Here is a 21,315-nt window from a genome sequence, read left to right as displayed (position 1 = left end):
CCTTCATGCCCGATATCAGAGGCTCATAACTCTCATCAACCAAGATGTGGCGCTAGTTTGGTTGTTATTGTTGTCAGTAGCAAAAGGTAATTTTTCAATGCGTATGACATGACAGTCACGGAGTTAGTATGCTGACTTCACAATGCGTGCCTCTACAGTGTTGGGCCTCTTGACAGCAACAGCTTTAGCTCCATGAGCAAAAGTGACATCACTAGCACTTCGCTGTTTCAATTTACACAAATATTTGCACAAGTAGCGAAGAACCATATGAATATTTGATTCATTTTTCTCACTATTCGATTCGTATTTGGTGCCGTATATACTACACTATTCGTATTCAAATCGTTTTCGAAAAAGTACTATCCTCACACCCCCAGCACAGGGGATTGCTATTTTATATATATTGTAAAGAAGATGACAGACAAAACCAGATGACGCGTGACAACGAAGAAGATAGCCCTGCGCGTCAGCCGTATTGCTATCGACATGAGTGTCTGTGCCCGACCTGCTTGCCCTCTGACTATTCTCACCGCTGCTCCCGTCCTCCCAGCTCTTTTCAATAAACCCCTGCCTTACATATATATATATATATATATATATATATATATATATATATATATATATATATATATATATATATATATATATATATATATATATATATATATATATATATATGTATATATATATATATATATATATATATATATATATGGTGTGGGGGCTGGCACCGATTACGTTGCAAAATTAGTTGCGTAATTGTTTAGAGAAGGCAATTTCAAAAAATGGAAAAGAAAAGACAATTGTGCTGCTGGTGGGATTCGAAACCACGACCTTTGCAAGCCACATAGCGTAATCTGCACATAACACGCACATAATATGTGTAGCATGCAAACAAAACGTTGCTTTCAACTCGCTTTTCAAAACAGACGCTTTCCAATTGTCAAATGCCTCTACAAATGAAATGATCAAGTGGAGCCAAATCAGGCAACCTATGTGCATGGTTCAATACAAAAACCATGCGAGATGCTCCAGAACGCTTCGCTGTTATGTTTATAGTGAAAAAGGGAATGTTTTCCAAAGAGCTCCCTTAATCTGTCCAAAATGGCAGGCAAGATTATACAAAAGAGCTACACCCTGCAAATACTCCCTCTCTCTCTGTGTGTGTCTGTCTGTGTCTCTCTCTCTCTCTGTCTGTGTGTGTGTGTGTGCGCGTGCGTGCATGTGTGTGTGTGCGCGTGCGTGTGTGTGTGCCAAAGTTGAGAAAAAGAATGCAGCCATTACCCACATATATACAGCAGTTACTCATAGAAATATGCTATAATGTGCTAGGTCACAGTCAAATCCTCCTGGCGGTATTGACACTATGCTCCATTTCATACATCAGGTGCAACGCTGTCAAAGCTAGTGCTCTTGATTGCGCTGCCTACAAAAAGTAGCGAGTTCCTTGAGGTGACCGAAAGCTAGTAAATGTTTTGCCTGCAGGCTTATTACATGATACATTTGTAACGAGCTTGATTAAAAGCGTTCTTACTGCTGAGGACACGCTGTCACTTTCTCGTGCCTTATACCACCCAGCCACAGAACAAGCACAGAGTAACACGCCTCTGTAACGTATTTTGTCATGCAGACTACTTCAGTACCTTTCACAGCATTGCACCTGATGTTTGAAATCGAGTATAGGCACAGACGCAAGAACAAATACGAACAAATACTCTGCGTTTCTCAAGAAAAAAATGCAAAAAATAAGAGCATGAACAAACACACTGCGTCTATAACAGACACGACAGCAGATAAGAGAGAATCTTGGTTTATCAAGCCGACCACGTCACGCGGAAGCCCGCTCCATTTCGATATTGCTTTTGGAAAGAAAGAAAACTGGTAAGCTTCAGTTCGGCATCGTGGCACTACTACTGTCGAGTTGTGTGACAAGGTAAAAACCGGTGACAAGGGAAACGAGCCCACAAGTCATCGGACCACATGGCCAAGTGCCGAAATGAGGAGTTCATCGAAGGCTCCAACTGGTCATCATAGATCGCACGCCTCGAATTCCACTTCAAGGCTCATGATGCAATCCCACCAGTGGAAAAAAGGGCGGTAAACTTTAGCCAATGCAGTGAGTGGATTGAACAAGCACTTTGACTCCAAGCCTTTAGAGTTCATCAGATGCCACAAGTTTCACAACAGAACGACTGCCTATTGAGACCATTTCACAATATACATCACAGAATTGAAGAGGACTGCAAAAGAGTGCAATTCTGGTGCAAGCCTTTGGCCATCTGCTGCAGTTGCAACTTTTCATTTAGTTCGACCTTTACAGTTTCACAAAGTCAACGGTTCTACAGTGCTGCCACTTGACATACAGCTTAGAGTTGTGTTTGGTGTCCAGGACTTGGCTCTGCAACAGCAGCTTCTCAGTGAGAAAGACATTATTTTCCGGAGGGTTCTGGATTTAGCTATTGTTGCAGTGTCAGCTTTCCAGCAATGGGCTGAACAGAGGACACTGTCAATGAATGTGGCACAGATCCTTGCAACGCAAGATGGGAGCCCAGTAACATCAGTATGCCAAACCAGTCATATTCCCGTTTTCGTGGTTCTCGTAAGCATGACCCCTCCAAATGTTGTTTAAAAGTACAGTGTGCAATTATCGTCAAAATAAAGAGTGCCTCAAAAAGGCCTGCATTACAACGTGGAACGTACTCAAGACAGAGCGGCAGTACATCGACTAAATTGAAACACACACAAGTTTACACGACTCATAAACACGTGTAGACTTTGTAAAGCTCAACCGCTCATGTCTCGCCAAGAAAAACTGAAGCATTACAGCGCGCAAAATTGTGGAAGTGGCAGTAAAAACACAAATAAAGCATCCACAGCAGGATCAGGCCACTGCAGATTGTGCGGTATTAGAAAGTAAGACCAAAGTCCAACATAGACTCGGCCAGAAACGCCTTGAAGTATTCATCTCGACTTTCCGAACCAATCAAGCAAACACTGCTGTCTCATCGTAGATGCAGCCGCCAAATGGCTAGAGGTTCGTCACGTGTAAAGCATGACATCAGCTCCACTTGTTGAACCACTGAGCTCCATGTCTGACACCTTTGGGATTCCACAGCTAGCCATAAATAATAACAGCTTTGAGCTTACTGCTACCAAGGCTAGGGATCTGTGTGAGAAAAATGGCATTTGTCACCCTATAAGTGTGCCATACAACCCAGAGACCAATGAGCTAGCCGATAAAATGGTGCAGGAGACAGAAACGGCGCTATGCAAATTTAAACAGGGAAGTCCAGCTTGTCATCTGTACAGCTTTTTTTTTAAATGATGATGATGAATTTCAATGTGAAAGGACATCTTTGGCCAACCGTCATGGCACAGGGTGTTTTTCGACAACACAAAGAGCAGTCAAAGATGCATCTTTTAAGTATTTCGCCCCAGAGAATCAAAGCATCCAGATTTGATTTTTTACCAGCACACAATGGCTAACACAAAAATGCAGAAGACACAGGTCAAACTTAATGTTTGGGAGGCAGCTAAGGACAGCAATACAGCTGCGACATCGTGCAAACAACAGATGACAACAGTACACCTGCAGGCAACTCGATCCAAGTGCCAAAGCTGCACAACCTGTGTTTGTCCGCAACTTCTCTAGCTCACCGAAATGGTTGGTTGCTGGCATCCATAAACAGATTTGACAGCACTTGTTTGAAATATCTATACAGGAAAGCAGCATGCTGCAAAAAAGGCACATAGACCTTATGCAGCAGTGCCTGATCTCTGAAGACAAGCACCAGCTGGATCCGTTCTTTCAGTTCACAGACAGCAGAGGTGCCAAACCACCCACTTTCAGCTGGAGCACCACAGATGTGGACACAGCTAACACAATGGTTACAAACGATGTTGCTACTGTCACGTCTGGTGCGGACGGCATTTCGCAAATGCTGTGTTACACTCATGCCACTCAAGCACAAAGAATGCTGGGAGACGCTCACAGTTCAGACAGACCCCTGTGGGTGCACTCGTTAATCAAGCCAAAATCAAGTTCAGTTCCCAGGTCGTTGCACCGGTTGGGTGCTCAAAAAGCCGAACTTCCTCCAGAATCGAAAGGTGGCACAGGGGAAGAAGTGTTATGGCCCACTGGCCAGTGTGTACAGCCAGCCGGCCAGCTGCCAACGCCGCCAAAACAGTTATACACAGGCTTGCTTTTTGTGTTAAGCACTGTGATTAGAATGTCACTAGCTTATTTACTGTAAATAAACAGCATCAGCACTTTCTCTGCTGATATGACAGAACAGCCTATGTGACTTATTCTTAATGCAAACCATGCATGAATTATGCATGACTAATAATGCAGCAATTCTGCTTTTGTCTGGGTACTAACAGGCGCACTCTGTTGTATTTGTCAATACCCAAAATTGTCAGTCCATCAGGGAAACATACCCAGTGTCATAAAACCAAGCCATTCAGTACATATAGAAACCACCAAGTACTTGCTTTTTTTTTTTTGTGTGTGTGTGTGTGTAAGCAATGCAGTCAACAAATCTGTCTTTTGACAAAAAAAAATGCCTTAAAATATTAGTCAGTCAAAACCTTCAAGCATGAGACTTTTTCACAAACTGTGTTAGTTCATCCACACAGAATTATGTTCAGGTGAGATGACTCATCCCTCTACACGAAAAAGTTTTCTTGCTTTCATTCTTGCTGCACAATTATAGATTAGTATTAAAAGATTAGGTCACAAACACACTTACTAGCAGTCATCATGGAACACAGTGCACGACAAGACTGGATACAGAAAACACAAAGACAAATGAAAACAAGCACATCACAAAACTCCACTACTGATAAGCATACGTGCTTTTTCTTTCCATCCTGCCCATTCATTCTAACTCCCGTCTTGCTCCTAAACTTACTAAAGGCATTAGTCAATCAATCATCTGCACTTCTAACACCACTCTGAATGGCATATCAGGAACATACCTGTGTGAATCCTTATGTGTCGCAACAGCTGGCTGGGCTTCTGAAACTGCTTTTTGCATGTTGTGCATTTATGTGAGAATGACGAACGGTCAATGTTTCTTTTATATGTGCGATGTGAGAGGGATGCCCTGCAAATAAAAAATAAAAGAGAAAATACAAAAACTTTAGGAATCCTCTCAGTTGTCAGAGCTAGCGAACACGCTCACTTGATTTTGTAGTGCATTTTCATATGCTCCTTGAGAAGTGGCTGTTTGGAGAACTTCTGGGGACACTGCCGGCAAAAGTAGTATTTCACTCTAGAAAGTTCATCCTTGTGCTCTTGAGCATGACGGTCAAGGCGTGCCTGCATGTTCCATTGCGCGGAGCTATTGAAATATTCTCTCTTTCAGCAAGTGATGCTATACAGCAATTAAAAAAACAACTGAAATGTGAAAAATAAAAATTAACTGCAAAATGAAGGGGTCAATTAGTTCAAATGAAACAATAATGGCAGTGTTTATTTTTACACTGAGAAAATTACACCAAATTCTCAGAATCCACAAAGATGAAGTAAGAATATAATGTAGAAAGTAGCAAAACAGACACAAAAATATCACAGATGCTTGCTAACTCTTTGCTTACAGTGAGAAAAGTACTGATCTTTACAGTTTCTTGATATAATTTTTATTTCAAACCTGTTAGGTATAATAAACAGAGCAATATCGGAGCAGCAGTCATCGCTATGCGTACTAAAGTAAGACGACTGCACGTCATTTTCTTGCACAAAGCTTTCACTTGCACCTATAGAGTCAAGTGTCAATACTACTGTGAAATTGAGGAACATTGTTGCTACTGTGCAGGGCCAGCTCGAGAAGAGGACGCCACCATGGGCACTGTGCTTGCGTGATTTCTCCGTGTTGACAGGTTTCGTGCGAAGTTTAAACATGCTCCCCCCATGTAGCTGACAAAAAAAAAAAACTGATTCCAAAACTGAAGTACAATGCTTTTGCAACATACTGAATGGTGGTACTTGTCCAGAAGAGGCCTGGATTTCTCTGAATGGGGCATTTTGCACCACTGTTCAAACTGAATGATTTGAGTAGGCGTGGTAAGGAAATAGTTAAATGGCCTATGAAACATGATTCAGAAGGTGGCTATCAAATGCGTGCATTATTTAGAGTAATGCCAATAAACGTGCATGCCACGTAGAAGTCCTCAGAAGTGAGTCGATAACTTATATTATTTAAATTCCTATTCCCATGTCCTTGGGCGACTGCTGACACTGGTCTGTCACACGAATTCCGCCTTTGAACATCATAAGGCACACATGACATCTGTAGTAAGGGGCTGCCATTGCCTCACCAGAAAGTGCAGCAAAAAAGGCGGGGTGCACGGCCAAAACGTCGCCATGGTGCGCCCCCCCTTCCGCACTCAGCTCTATTGTCTATCCGCAGTGGGGGAGCGAGTCGCAAAACAAAAAAAAAGTAAAAGTAAACAATCGAGCCAGATTGCCTGGGTGACGCTTTCATGGGCAAAATGCAGCACCAGTCAGTAATCTGTATTTTTAGTGCGTGAGCACTAAGACCCCCACTCGCCGATTTTGCCACTGTCTGTCTAGCTAATGTTCTCTGTCTGTCTGGTTGGGATGACATCACAAGTGACCTTGTGATGTCATCCCAACTTGCCCACCAGATTGTGAGCAAACAGCGCACTGTGACAGGTGGTAGTTAAATTAACGACTGTTTAATGAAGAACAGTTTTTGCCTTCATGGCAGTTTCCACTTCAGTAAACGATCGTCAGAAAATGAACTGGATGAAGCGAGACAGCCCATAAGCGACGAAAAAGATCAGCATGCTGTGTGATCCTTCGCAAAGACAAAGAAATGAGAGCAGCCGTGAAAGCGACGGGGATCCCATAAGTTATTCCGGTGCGGTGATATGAATGCAGCACAGAGTAGTTTCCATCAATTGATGACGCCGACTGATTAGATCGTGCAGCAGCAAGAGCACGCGGGTTCATCCAGTGAATGTCACGCCGATGTGCCATCAGAAGCTGACGGACGCCCAGAGCTGATGCCCAGTAGCAAACGCAAAGACCACAGCAAAGCGTACACTAGCCAAGGCACCGCATTGCAGTTCCGATGCGAGCAAAGTTCCATTTCCATGGCCGCAAAGTACGCGCCATCAACTTAACAGAATGACAACGAACATTTGTCTGGCTGGTGCTACACTATTCAGGGACATTTGCAACTATGCTTTGTCGCCTCAGTAGCATCCAGTGTCCACGATTCACTTCGTGTGGTGTTGGCAACGGAGCGAAAGTTCGTGCTCACGCACTCTCAGCAGAAACGCACCACCCGGAAAAAAAAAAAAGGCATGCAAGGCTGAATAACCAGAAGGAACTCATATTTTCTAGCGCTTAGTGAACACAAGGGACAAGAACACAAATACACAGAACGTACGCTAGTCTTCAACTGTCGTTTAATCGAAAAAACATTCAATATAAGACATCTCAAATGCTGATATTCACACACGCGCAGTAGCAACGCCACGTTTCAAGAACAACAATTCTTTTTTTGATAGATAAACAGATGGGGTGCTGACACATTTTGAACCTTCTTTATCAATGCACATAGCTTCGAAAATTTCCCGTTCCGATTGCGTTTTTAGTGTTCCTAGAATGCTTGTTTCATGCAAGATTGGTGTGCAGGGTACAGGGTCAGGGTCGCCAGGGTACCGTTCGATGAGACAGCGTTTGCAGTGCACCGCGAGATTCCCCCCCGCCGATATGGATTCTGTTGCCAAGCGGTGCTCTCTCAGCCTTTCATTAACGCATCTTCCTGATTGCCCGATATAAGCTTTGCCTCAAGTGAGCGGGATTTTATAGACAACACCCATTTTGCATGGTATGAACTTCCTTTGGTGGTTCTTAGTGCACATTGGCTTCCTTGCCTCGCTGTTCACGAGTGGGCACAAGCGCACTAGTTTCTTTGGGGCAGTCAAAACAAGATCGACGCCACACTTTTTCGCCACCTTTTTTAGACGGTGCGACATGTTGTGAACATATGGCATAGCCACAAGCTGAGTCCGCCGCTGGGGATCGTCACGGTTATGTTGCTTCCCAGTTCTCACTTCCTTCAGCAGCTTTTCCGCAACAGATGTCAGAGCATCAAGCACATTTTTCACCACACTGTTCGGTTTGTCAGACTGTGTTAGATTCATTACTACAAGGTAGTCATCACCGAACGATGTGGTGAAAAATGTGCTTGATGTCTTTAATTCCTGTAGCCTGGGTCTAGCCTTTACAACCGAAATCCCAAACGACGAGAGGCTGCAGTTCCTTGATATATGCATTAGGTTTGAAAAGGCACGTGTTTGCTGGATGTATCAGCCGAGAACAAAAAAAGAAATTCTCAGTTATCAATCGGCGCACTCTAAACTTGTAAAAAGGGGTATTGCCATGAATGCCTTCCGCGCTGCTCTCAATAAGTCGTGCGAGCATTGCATCACAGAAAGTGTGAGACTGCAAAAGCTTCGCCTAGAGAACACCGGGTTTCCAGAGGAAACTCTGACATCTGTTGCGGAAAAGCTGCTGAAGGAAGTGAGAACTGGGAAGCAACATAACCGTGACGATCCCCAGCGGCGGACTCAGCTTGTGGCTATGCCGTATGTTCACAACATGTCGCACCGTCTAAAAAAGGTGGCGAAAAAGTGTGGCGTCGATCTTGTTTTGACTGCCCCAAAGAAACTAGTGCGCTTGTGCCCACTCGTGAACAGCGAGGCAAGGAAGCCAATGTGCACTAAGAACCACCAAAGGAAGTTCATACCATGCAAAATGGGTGTTGTCTATAAAATCCCGCTCACTTGAGGCAAAGCTTATATCGGGCAATCAGGAAGATGCGTTAATGAAAGGCTGAGAGAGCACCGCTTGGCAACAGAATCCATATCGGCGGGGGGGAATCTCGCGGTGCACTGCAAACGCTGTCTCATCGAACGGTACCCTGGCGACCCTGACCCTGTACCCTGCACACCAATCTTGCATGAAACAAGCATTCTAGGAACACTAAAAACGCAATCGGAACGGGAAATTTTCGAAGCTATGTGCACTGATAAAGAAGGTTCAAAATGTGTCAGCACCCCATCTGTTTATCTATCAAAAAAAGAATTGTTGTTCTTGAAACGTGGCGTTGCTACTGCGCGTGTGTGAATATCAGCATTTGAGATGTCTTATATTGAATGTTTTTTCGATTAAACGACAGTTGAAGACTAGCGTACGTCCTGTGTATTTGTGTTCTTGTTCCTTGTGTTCACTAAGCGCTAGAAAATATGAGTTCAAACAATATCCAACTAGCCCAAGTTTCTGCCTTACTAACCAAAAGGACAGAACTATATGAAGGCCCCTACTGCCAAGGACACTAAACATTACTGTCCTAGGGCATTTTGATGCACATGAACTGCTCGTGCAACTTCAGTGTTAATTTTCTCAAGTGTTTTTTGACCTGACTGCCCTGCTTGCAGAAAGTGCAGCACAGCAGTGGCCTCACGGATTACTATGTGGTTTGTTGCATTGTAATGAAGAATTCCTTATGCAGTGATATTCCCACATTTCTGAATTACTGCCTCTTTTTTTTTTCTCTGTCACTAACTTGACATGACAAGTGAGTGTATTATGCAAGACTGCACATAAGATTCCATGTAGAAAAATCAGGGTGATAAACATAATATAGAAAGTCACTGTATCAATCATTCCTCTGCGTAAAACTTAACATGACTGCAAACTCCTACCATGCTTTGTTTTCATCCCAGGCTTCCTGCAAGCTTGGTATCTCAATGAAGCCTATAAATAGTTATAATGTCATAACTATGTAGGTATTTTAGTGCAACTAATTTAATCATACATTGCACTTTTCAATAAGCCTGCTAAATTTCATCGTTTTATGAAAAAAATAAAAACTTAACTTCTGATCTCCACCTCCAATTCAGAAGGAGTCTACTGCACTTCGTTACATCAAGGATTTCATTAGACTGAAGTTTGCTACATCAAGGTTTAATTGTATTGCAAAATGGAAGTATAGAAAACAACAAGAAGTACCACTGGCACACCAACTTGCCTGTGTACTGAACTCATCCCCGCACTCAGCACATATCAAATTTTCTTCCTTCTGGTGTAGCATCAGGTGGGCCTTGAGGCTTGCCAGGCGGGCAAACGACTTGCCGCACTCTGGGCAGGATGGTTGGCCTGGGCCCGGGTGTGTGGCCATGTGCAGCCGCAAGTTCAACTCCTGGTTGAAGGATGCCTCACACCGTGAACACCTGAATGGTTTGTCCTCAGCATGCGCCCGCTCATGTCGCTGCACCTGGCTCCACTTAGGAAACTCTGCACTGCAAATGCTGCATTTGAATGGACCCTGCAAAAGGGATATGTCAAGAGTGTGCAAATGTTAATAAGCATGAAATGCTTACGGACACCACTGCTTATAGTTCATTAAAAATCTGAAGATTTTGCATAATTGCATCAGCAAAGAATTAAGAGTACCTGCCATCCAACCATCACACAGTGAGCCTATCAAAGCATATGTGTGCCCACAACAAGAAGGATGACCAACTGATAGAAATGTTTTGATGCGACTGGTTCAAGTGTTTATGCCAGTAGCATCGTTTCATAAAGGAAATGGATGCCACAAATAATGCACAACGTCAACATCATTCCTTTGAAGAAAAGAACACTAAAATAATGACACTCTGAGAAGCGCATTAATTCAGCACTGGGGGTTCAGGAACTGTGAAACAGTGCTAACGATAACATCAGCAATACTAATAATGACAATTACTGCACTGAACAAAAATATGCAGAATGCAGCTTTTAGTAAACGATTTCAGCAAAAAGCAAAAGTATTTCACTGTACACACCAAGGACTTTTTTTGTTGGTAGGTGGCCAAGTATTCGTGGCAGCTCTCATCCAAAGTACAAGCCCAGCTAGCCCATCAGCTTCAGGCTCAGCAATGAACCAACACTCCCCAATTTCAGACCAAGCACCATGTTCAGTTCGTAATCTTCGAGACCTCGCAACATTGTCTTCCTACGTTTGGCACTAAACCTGACACCACTGTGAACAAAACTACCCCAACAGTGGAATGGTAGAAACTGCCTCTGCCACCTATGACATACCACCTAAGACATACAAAACAAAACAAAATGAATATGGATCAACCGAGACCCTCAATCTGCTAGCCATCGATTCAACAAGAGGACCTACTTTCGTCATAAGTGCTCTTGTCATTGTCATAATGGTGGCTAGCAGTCCGAGGCTCCCTCTCAATCCGTATCCATTTTGTTCTGTGCTGCCAAGAATCCTACCTTCCTGCCTTTTCTCTACCGTGGATCACCTAAGACTATAGTCACACACCTTACCGACAGGCGGTCCTATCTCATCAGGTTTATGGTCTATGCGTGGTGACTTCCTGGCAGCCTCTGCATCTGGAAGTGCTGCTAGCGGTGGCACAACAGCAGGTATGTTTGGGCTCAGCTCCATAAGAGGTGCTGTGCTGCTGCCTTCCAAGTTGGCCATTTCCTGTGGCTGAAGTAACACCACCTGCTCTGCGTCATCATTTCCCTGCACAGAAACAATGGTTTGCTTCACACCAATCAACCTTCCACTGCAAAAAGAAAAACTGTGAAATCACAGAAAAGCGAAAACAGCACACCCTTGCAAATGAAGTGTTTTTATGAAGTCATTTTTTCACGTGTGCCTTAAAAGAAATCTTATTCAGAAAAACCACCCTAACTCTTTTATTTATTACAGCGTAATGAACAGTAATAAATTTAGTGTCCTACCTTTCTCCTGCAAACATATGCAGCATGAACATTAGAAACCATGCAACACGCAATTATGCAAATAATTTTGCTCTGACTGTATCAAGCTGCTAGCAAAAAAAAGAAACTCCAAGTCAACGAAACATCAGTATCACACAGGCACACAAAAAAATGCACAGGAATGTGGCTGCTTCATTTCTTACAAATCTGTGAAGCCCGGATTGCTAAAAAATTCCACTCAATACAAATAATACATTAGCTAAGCCAGGGGTGCTCAATCATTTTAGCCTCAGGGAAAACTCACTGGCTGGCTGGAAACACCACATGTCTTGGCTTCATCTCTGCCTGCCTACAGCATGCAGACACACGGCACCTCAAAAAATGCACAAATTAAGTTAATAATGTCTGGCTGCATAGTGAAACATTCAGCTATAAGTAGCGGCTGGACTTTTCAGTTGAAACTGAAAAAACTGATAACAGTACGCTGAATTTAATTTTCGAAATTCAGTTTTTAAAAAAGTCAGTAGCCTTCCGATATGGACCACAGCTTGGTGACTATTAAGCAGGACTACATGCAGTCAAAGGAGAAAATAACAAGCTAAGTGCCATGCGCAGGGTTGCATCCCCTCCAACAGCAAGCCTAGTGCTGTTCGCTGTCATCATCCGCTAAGGGCTTGGTGAAATAGGTTTCTCCGCAGCATGTATAAGCGTCATGCTTAAGCCCCATGAAAAAGTGCGGTTTTCCGTCTACCACAATGGTTCAGCGGCAGTTCCATCGCAGTAGTCAGCATGCAAACAACAAAGCCCCGCTCTCCGCTCAACCAAGAGAACAGTGGGCCCATAGCAATAGCCCAAAGATAACATGACAACCAAGTTTTTAAAGATAAACTTAAATTTGCATTTGTGTCTGGGGGTTCCATCCTTAAAATTCCAGTTTTCTTTTTAAATAGCAACATCACTTCCTTCGACAAAAAGAGCTGTATGTCTGACCATATAGGTGTTAATTACTCGTAAATGTGCTGGTGCTGCCAAAATGACCAAAATATATTCTGACTTTTGACTGCACTGGAATGCTACATCATATCGCCAAAAAAAACTGGTAATTCATCCATACAAAATATTATTTGCAGAAAAATAAAAAACTGAGTCCTCAAATAAACACCGAAAAAAGTCAGGAAAGGAGTAGGTTAAAGCATGCATGGATTAACCCTTTAACTGCCAATTATTTTTCAAAAAACGTAACAAAATCGCCAATTTTTTTAAGTGACCATAATTTTCTCCACGTAATTCCATTTCCGAAAATATATTACTTCGATGGTTTCTGGTTAAAATTAGCCCAAAAAGTTTTTAAAAAAAACTGTTTACGAGGGTGGCTTTCTCACAGTGCATGCCGTAGTAATGTGTAGAACGCACTGAAATATGGCGTATTTATTTCATATTATATGCTGTGACACACAACAAATTGCATAGACATTGCTTTGTCCTAAAATGGAACAAAATTTCTTCCTAAGAAATGGCTCCATAAGGTCCAGCACTACCTTGGCACCCATCGCTTCCTTACCGTCTGTATCTACTGTTCCCTTGCCAGTGCACACTATCAAATTGCAGATGTAGCCGCGGGAGGATTCGCACAGTAAAAACATTTTCAAGCCAAACCTTGCACGCCTTAGCGGGAGATATTGTTTCCGTGCTAATCTTCCCTTGTGCAGCAAGAGGCTCTCATCAATGGACACATCCTGATCTAGCACGTAGGATGCAAGGAAGGCCTCGTTCAGCCTTGAGGTCACGGGCCACAGCTTCCAAAGTCTGGGGTGCGGGTGGGTCGCTTTATCCACGGTTTCAATGTCGGTGAAATAAAGGCAGCGCATAAACACGTTGAAGCGGTTCCTGCTCATGGCCTTCCTGAACACTGGTGTTTCCAAAACTACTTTTGTAGACCAGTACATCTCCACTTGATGTTTACCAACATTATCCTGTAATATTATCAGTGCAAGGAAGACCATGGTCTCATCGCGGTCTGCCGGTTTCCATGCAGAATGCGGAGCAGCAAAGTACTCTACCGCGTAACAGTTCATCTCTGTGACGATTACGTCAATGATGTCCTAGTCAAAAAATACCTGAAACCAGCCGAGAATGTCGTGCTCGTCATTGGGCTGCCGCAAGAACCCAACCACTGAAGAAAAATGGAACCATGGAGGCGCGGGTGGCGGGTTTTTCGTGCTCACATGCTGCCACACACGTGCACTAAGCAGTGACACACCCTCGTTGTTGTCGCCACTTTCGTCGTCATTTGAAGCCAGCTCCAACACGTACACAAAGTCCGAGTCACTTTCAGAAACAAATTCTATATTGTCAGAAATGCTGCTGTCACAACTGCTTCAAGAAGCAGCTATTTTTCTCGGGACATTGCCACCACCGGCATTCCTCATGGATGACGCCATTGTGAAATGACTCTTTTGAGCCTTCAATAACGCACCTAAGGAGCAAGATGCGTTTTTTATGGTCGACTAGAGCCCTTTAGTGTTAAAAATCGCAAACAATGCAACTGACGACCGTAACTCGTCTTTAAAGGTGGCAGCACCGCAATATCGGGCCGGACGAGTGTGACTCGTCATTGGCGATTTTGGTACGACCTCCCATGACGAGTACAGCTCGGGGTTGGTGGTTAAAGGGTTAAGGTATTCAGGGAACCCCAAAAGTACTCCAAGGATCACAAGGGTTTCGTGGAATCCAATTTGAGAACACAGAGCAGACAAGGATGGGTATGCACCCACAAAGGCTATGTGTGATCTCATGCCAACGTGATTGCTTCAAGAACTAAAGACCACCTTTACCTGGACAGAGAACTGAAGAACGCCATCAGTGAAGACACCGCTGGAGCCAAGCAGAGACAAGTGGGAGGCATCCACCACAAACGCTCCTGATCCATCAGCAGTTGTCCCAATCATGATGCCTTGAGTGCCACCCAGGAAGGGAATGCTCAAGTTGACCACAGGCAGTGCAGCCACTGCTGTTTCCCCAGGCGATGCCTCCGTGAGGAGGGCAGAAGCATCAGCCAAGATGCCATTCTCCGTGATGCTGCGCACATCCTGAATCTCCATCGTTATGTGAAAACTAAACTCTGATACCCCTGACAGTGGTGATGAGGAGAGAAAAAGAAAAAAGAAATTCTTCTACAGCAACATAAATGGTGTGGTGCACAATGTAGTGCATCATGATATACAACAAGACTAGGTGGCTAGTACTGCATGCCCATAAAGGTACAGTCATAAAAAAAAGTTTACAGGATCCGAGTTGACAGAAAAATAATTTATTTCTGCTTACATTCGCAACCCAGTTAGCTGGTGCTTGTTCCAGCAGAGAGAGCATGTACGCTCCTCATTCCTCCAGGTTTTTCAATGAACTGGTTTGCCTGAAAGAGCCAGAATTAATTCTTTTTTTTTTCATTGAACCTGCACCCCGTAAACTTCTGTCTATAACTGTTCACATTATGCGCATTGTGCTTTTCAAACCCCCTAGCGGACTTAGATGAGCCAGGAAGCCAACCGTTAATTCTGGCTCATCACAAGTTCTGCTTGTTGTGTGTTTTCCATCACCCTGTCTCCGGTTTAAGGTGCATAGGGCACGTCCAACGAATTTTTTTGGTTTGTCGACAGACAGCCCCATGGGTACTAAATGGCCATTTTGGTACCACTGTTGAAAAAAATGTCCGTTAGAGGGTTAAGCAGCTTTACGTACTCAACTTTTCCTTTAAACAAGCACTATTTTTTTTCTCCTGCTTATTGTATTTAAATCTAAACCTGCCAATGTTTTAAAAGGGTACAGGCCCCAAATTTTGGTTGTTTGTTCTTTCTTTATAATAATATGCAAGACATTAGCAAACATGAATTGTCACATAGAATTTTATAAGTTATGTACATACTCCTAGTACATAACTTATAACTGAATACCTTCTCTAATGTTGTTTCAGTCTCAGTTTCAACAGAGGAATGGTAACTACAACTCAAAAACTCAGTTTAGGTCACATGAGGCCTTCAAATACAGTGATCAACAAAGCTTAAGCAGCTTTGAAGAAGCTTCTCTGGTTGCAATTCCAGCCCTTGGGGAGAGCTGGCATAAGGGTTGTCTTGATTTAAAACAATGAAGCAGCAAAATCGCATTTTTTTTTTTCACATGACCTTACTGACCCTTGACATCATAGCCACCTGTCTGCTACTGAAACCAAAACAATGTGAGTGAAGAAATTTAATGGTGTATTATTTGCCAACCATAGGCAAATTCCACATGGTGATCCGCATATACTACATGTCTTAAAGGACTATACACACCAAATTTTTGCATGTGTGTTTTTTCTTTGAAATGATACATTAGACGTCAGTATACATGGATCACCCCATGGTAGTTCCCTACAACCATTAAATAATTTGTAATTGAATTCCTTTTTGATGCTATTTCGGTTTCAACAACCTAGCAATGGTTGCAATGCATAAAGTGGCTTTAGGTCACTTGACGCATGAAAACAACTCCAATATAATTGCTGATATGTAGTTTGTTGTCATTGTGCGGATTTTAAGTAGGGCGACTTAAGTGTTGCAGTGAATTAAAACTATGTATCAGCGATTATGTTGCAGTTATCATGCCTCGCGTGACCTATAGCCATCTTACATGTTACAGGCATTGTACAGTTGATGAAGCCGAAAATGAAAACAGCGTGAGAGAAGAAATTCGATTATAAATTATTTCGCGGTCGTAAGCGAATATCATCTGGCGATCCATGTATTCTAATGTCTCATCCACCATTACAGAGTGGAAAACATGCAACTAAATTTAGGTGTCTATACGTCTTTACTCACCGTTCCACAGCAAAAACACAACCAAAAGTTTGGTGCCCATACTCCTTCAAGGCATCACGCACAACTCCTGCAGCCAAATAGCAATTCTAGAGCATCAAATACTCGCTGCATTCCTTAGGTTTCCAGAAACTATGCAGCAAAAAGTGCTCTGAGCAATCTTGCTAAATAGCTGCTTTACTAAATGAGCCTTCTATTCATGGTCACCACACAAGTGCCAACTTTCTCGCACTTAACTATGTGATATTTCTTAATTTTTATATAAACACCTATTCTCCCACGAATATATTTAAACACATAAGCAGAAGATGTTGTCATCTTTTTGAAGGCATAGTGACCTAATACTATTGGAATGACTGTGTTCACTACACAATCCACCAGAACAGTAAATTTCTTCAGTATGTAGAAGACTAGGCAGGTGATACGCACACCCAAAATGCTAGAGGCACTAAACACAGCACTGCCAGGAACCTATCAGTTTTTCTAACGGGTACAAGCAAACCCTAGTTTGGTTTTCAGCTTTTCTTGGAAAAAAACTAAATAAAATGCTTACAAAAGGTGCCGCCTAGTCTCTGAGATGACATTGCTAGCAAGACTAAACAACCTGGCTAGCAACACCGAACCCGCAAAGGTACAATTGTGATGGAAAGAAACACGAAAAGAGTGGCGCCTACGCGCTCCGCTGTTCGCATTTCTTTTCATCACACTTTTACTTCTCTGTGAAAGCAAAAAAACACTAGAGTCGCGCGTGATGCATACTAGGACAACTCTAACATCTTTTTCTTACCACCCAGGTAAAAATGCAATCAAAAGAAATCCGAAAAGCGGAGTGCGTAGACGTTGCATTGTTCGTGTTTCTTTCCATCACGAGAGTATACACGAGAGAACGGGCTGATGCACAAATAAACTGTCTGCCAGCTATAAATATTCAATCCACTATTTCCAAACAGCTAAATTAATGCAGACGTACACACGATAAACTAGAAACAGACAAACTGCACTACTAGTATAATTCAACAAGCATCAACATTTGGTTAGAAGGGTAGGGACATAAAATTTTTGTAGTGTATTTTTGCTTTCAAATGATGCGCAAGACAATAGTAAACATGAATCACCAAGTGAAATTTGCCTATCCTCAATACCTAACCTATAATTGAATTTATTCTTCCATGCAGTTTCGGTTTCTGTGTCAGGAGTCAAAAGACTGTTGCAACATCACAAGTGAATACTAGATCATGCGAGGCGTACAAAAACTGCAATATAATAGCTCCTTGTTCACTTGCTGCCATACCTGCTTCTGGAGTAATTTAGCGAAAGGGTTTGAATGAATTAAAATGACAAAGCATTGGTTACATTACAGTTTTTGCAATGCCTCACGTGGTCTCATACTCACTTGTGAAATCTCAACTATCGTCTGGCAACTGAAACCGAAACTGAAATTACAGAGAGAAAAAGATTCAATTACAAATTATTTATTGCGCGCTTACAAATTCCACGTGGTGATGCATGTTTACTAATGTCGTACGCATCATTCCGAGGCAAAAACACTCCAAAAAATTTGGTGCCCACACTCCTTCAATTGCTGTAGCTGGACAACTTTTCCCCTTTCATATGCAATGGCAGCAATTTAGAACTTAACAATGTGTTCAATGTATCAGTAATGTTCAACTGCAATGATAAGAAGTGGCAAGAGTGGCATTTGTAGCATGTGTTGGGAATTTTATTCGCCTTGGCAAGAATAGCAAAAATAAATAAATAAATTAATTAATAAAAAATAAAATCTCAGTAAAACTGGAGCCTAACTTTACCTATTGTAGAATACAACTTAAAAAAACAGGAGTTTCAAACATTGGCCACGTTATACGGCATCCTGTATTACTCTACTGAACAATTGCAACGGTGAACAAAATCAGCTTTCTTATGCTTGGCTGCATCAAACAAGCGAGAAACATCAGAATTCTTGAGCTTATAATTTTGTCTCGTGGTCAGATTTTTGTTTAGGTAACAAGGAAAGTGTTAACAACGGTCTACCTTTTGTCACACAGAATTTTGTTCAGCGGCCCTGACTGTGGGCAGAGCTTCACTACACACTTAAGTTGTATCCGACCATAGATGACTGTTTGTATGGCAGCAGCTTCCCTGAGGAAATACAGTGCATGCAACGGTGACGTGTTAGCCTAGCGCAGCAGTAACCTCCATTTGGCCAGGCAGGATTTACAGAAATCTTAACACTACTTGTAAACCAGCAAATAACTCGTGCCATATACACCTGGTTTTGCTCATATGAAATGATTTTTCTCAAAATCAAACTTGTGTGTGCCAGTTATACACAAAAAAAATATGTTATCTATCAGAGCTTACCTTGCAAACGTCACAATATGCCAACACTTGCAATATTTTTGTTGCCCAAGAGCCATTATATTGAATAATGCACGTCTTCCATGGCAATGCTCCTGTTACAAAGCTGCCGCAACACCTAGGAGAGAAAGATGCACCAGAAAGTAAGGCACAAACATATAGCTCTAACAAGATGTTTCAGCAAGCAGGTGTGCTTGCATGCTCATAAAGGTACAGTCTTGCAGTACCTGAAAGTACTACAAGAAGACTGGCAGTGCAAGTAAGCTACATGAAAACTGCATGCATACAGTACTGAGTTATGGCCATAAAGCTCACGCGTGTCCAAGCACATTATGCTGACACAGCTGCAATACCTTTTGGCAATTTTGTAATTTTACATAGTAATGTAAGGCGACTTTTATTGAGCAAACGGCACTGCAATAAAGATGCGCTCTGAAAATAGATTATCAGCCACAAGGCTACATCCTGAAACTAGCCACTTGGCCATTGTGCCCCTGCTTACGTACAAGAGCTGATACCATGAAATGATCAAAAACCGCTGACGTAGCTAGTATTTCTTCCAAGGGAAATTCCTTTTTAGCACAACACATAAACGGGACAAGACAGGCACCAACTCAAAACTGTTTATTCGGAAAGAATGTGCGTGTATATATATACTCATAAAGTCATTCATCATATCAGAACCTTCGGCACTTCAGTGAGCTTGAAACAAAAATAACATTTCTTGGCAACACGTGTGTAAGATTGGGAAGATTCTGATATGATGAATGACTGTATGAGTAAATATATTTATGCACGTTCTTTCCGAATAAACAGTTGTGAGTTAGTGCCTGTCTTAAACCCTTTATGTGTCGTGCTAAAAAAGGAATTTCCCTTGGAATGCTGCTGAGCTAGTATTTGCAGCAGGACATTTTTTTTGCTTCACATAATAAGACAAAAACATCAAAATAATACAACACAATGAAAACACTAACACTTATTGGTTTGTAGTACATTATTGGATCACTAGTTCCTTCCCAGTCACCATTTTCTTGTCATGATTTTTCTACCACACATTTATATGTTTTGCTTTTTTGACTAAAGGTTTAGTCTGAAGTTACCACCAATATTGCAGTCATTCTGTTGAGCCCAGAAGAGTGGCAAGATATGTCCCGTCTTACAGTGTAATGAAAGGGTAGAATCTTGCACCATATATGCAGAATAAACATTCTGCATTGATCTGATAAAACCTATTTCTTTTAGTCCACCCATACATACTACATGCGCAGAAAAAACTGCGGATTCCATTTAACAATGAGCCAAGTGGGTTTGTCGTGAATCCCATTGATCAAGCATACTTATAACCATAAACCCTGCCAAGTGTACTAACTAGCTCCTCTCAGCGATCTCACCCAGCAACGCCAATTCGCTACATAAATATGCGGCTGCTACACAAAGACGTAGAAAGTAAAGGAAAGAAACGTACCGTGTAACATACCCGCAATGCTCATGCGATGTACGAGAAACCGGAGACTGAGACTCTTTTCCAAGGCGACTGTAGAAAAGGAGGCTAGACACACGATGCGAAAGGAACTAGAAGGTGCTTGGTGCCGAGGAGCAAGCATTTCACAAGTCTCTCTACCAGTCAACCTTACGCATTAAAACTAGGATAGGCAGGCGAATGCGCAGGCACCGCCTACTACAGTCGCTAAGTGTTAAAGTACCCGTCTTGCAACCGCACTGAGTTGTCTGCGTACCGTAAGAAAACACCAGATCCATAAAATTGAGCCAAAGTACGCCAATCACGAATGAGTTACTGGTGCTCACGAACCTTCGACTAACATGAAGCGAGAAAGACATCGCATTTTAATTGCAATGCACGAAGCCAATGCAAATACAACGCAAGCTGCGGTTCAATTCTAACATAAATCAAGATCAGACTAGGAGACAAACGCGCGCTTACAATAAATTTGGCATTTGACTGCACAGGATGAACTTTTACCGCTTGTAAGACAGCAGTGAAACATCGAAATTTTATTCAGAACTCTTCACCTGAAAACTCGCCATACATGAATCAATAACCGCATGCACAGTATCACTTCGAGTTATTATGTGAAGTTCCAAGTACACATACAGATCGTTGTGAACATGTTAACTACGTTAAGCGCCCATCCAACAAACGTTACGTCCGCGCGAACTCACAATACGCCATATTTGCATGAACAAGGTATCAATGCGCCCGAACAAAATATTCCACACCACATTCATCCGCTACGCGAATTCTGCGATGCCTCAACTGCCTCAACGCATATCGCGACACTACTGAATGTTCATGAAGTGATCATAAATAACGAA

The 21,315-nt window shown here is 42.5% G+C and overlaps 1 protein-coding gene across 11 annotated transcripts in view; it reads right to left on the bottom strand.

Annotated features, from left to right (window-relative positions):
• LOC144113786 (uncharacterized) overlaps positions 1-21,315 on the bottom strand; it is a 102,052-nt gene that overhangs the window by 80,601 nt on the left and 136 nt on the right. For 2 of the 11 annotated variants that reach the window (XM_077647103.1, XM_077647108.1), the window contains exons 2-9: positions 20,447-20,530; positions 18,985-19,099; positions 15,098-15,185; positions 14,608-14,903; positions 11,367-11,573; positions 10,071-10,367; positions 5,187-5,323; positions 4,981-5,108 (exon numbers count right to left, since the gene is read on the bottom strand). In XM_077647103.1, coding sequence (XP_077503229.1) covers positions 4,981-5,108; positions 5,187-5,323; positions 10,071-10,367; positions 11,367-11,573; positions 14,608-14,874 — 1,036 coding nt within the window. In that variant the 5' untranslated portion in view covers positions 14,875-14,903; positions 15,098-15,185; positions 18,985-19,099; positions 20,447-20,530. Of the gene's footprint in view, positions 1-4,980; positions 5,109-5,186; positions 5,324-10,070; positions 10,368-11,366; positions 11,574-14,607; positions 14,904-15,097; positions 15,186-16,626; positions 16,694-18,984; positions 19,100-20,446; positions 21,313-21,315 lie in introns of those variants that run through there. The other 9 variants (XM_077647102.1, XM_077647106.1, XM_077647105.1 and 6 more) reach the window with 7 other exon arrangements.

The sequence above is a fragment of the Amblyomma americanum genome, chromosome 1, assembly GCF_052857255.1.
Source record: "Amblyomma americanum isolate KBUSLIRL-KWMA chromosome 1, ASM5285725v1, whole genome shotgun sequence".
In the NCBI taxonomy this organism is placed as follows: domain Eukaryota; kingdom Metazoa; phylum Arthropoda; class Arachnida; order Ixodida; family Ixodidae; genus Amblyomma; species Amblyomma americanum.
This window is presented reverse-complemented; position numbering and strand designations above follow the sequence as displayed.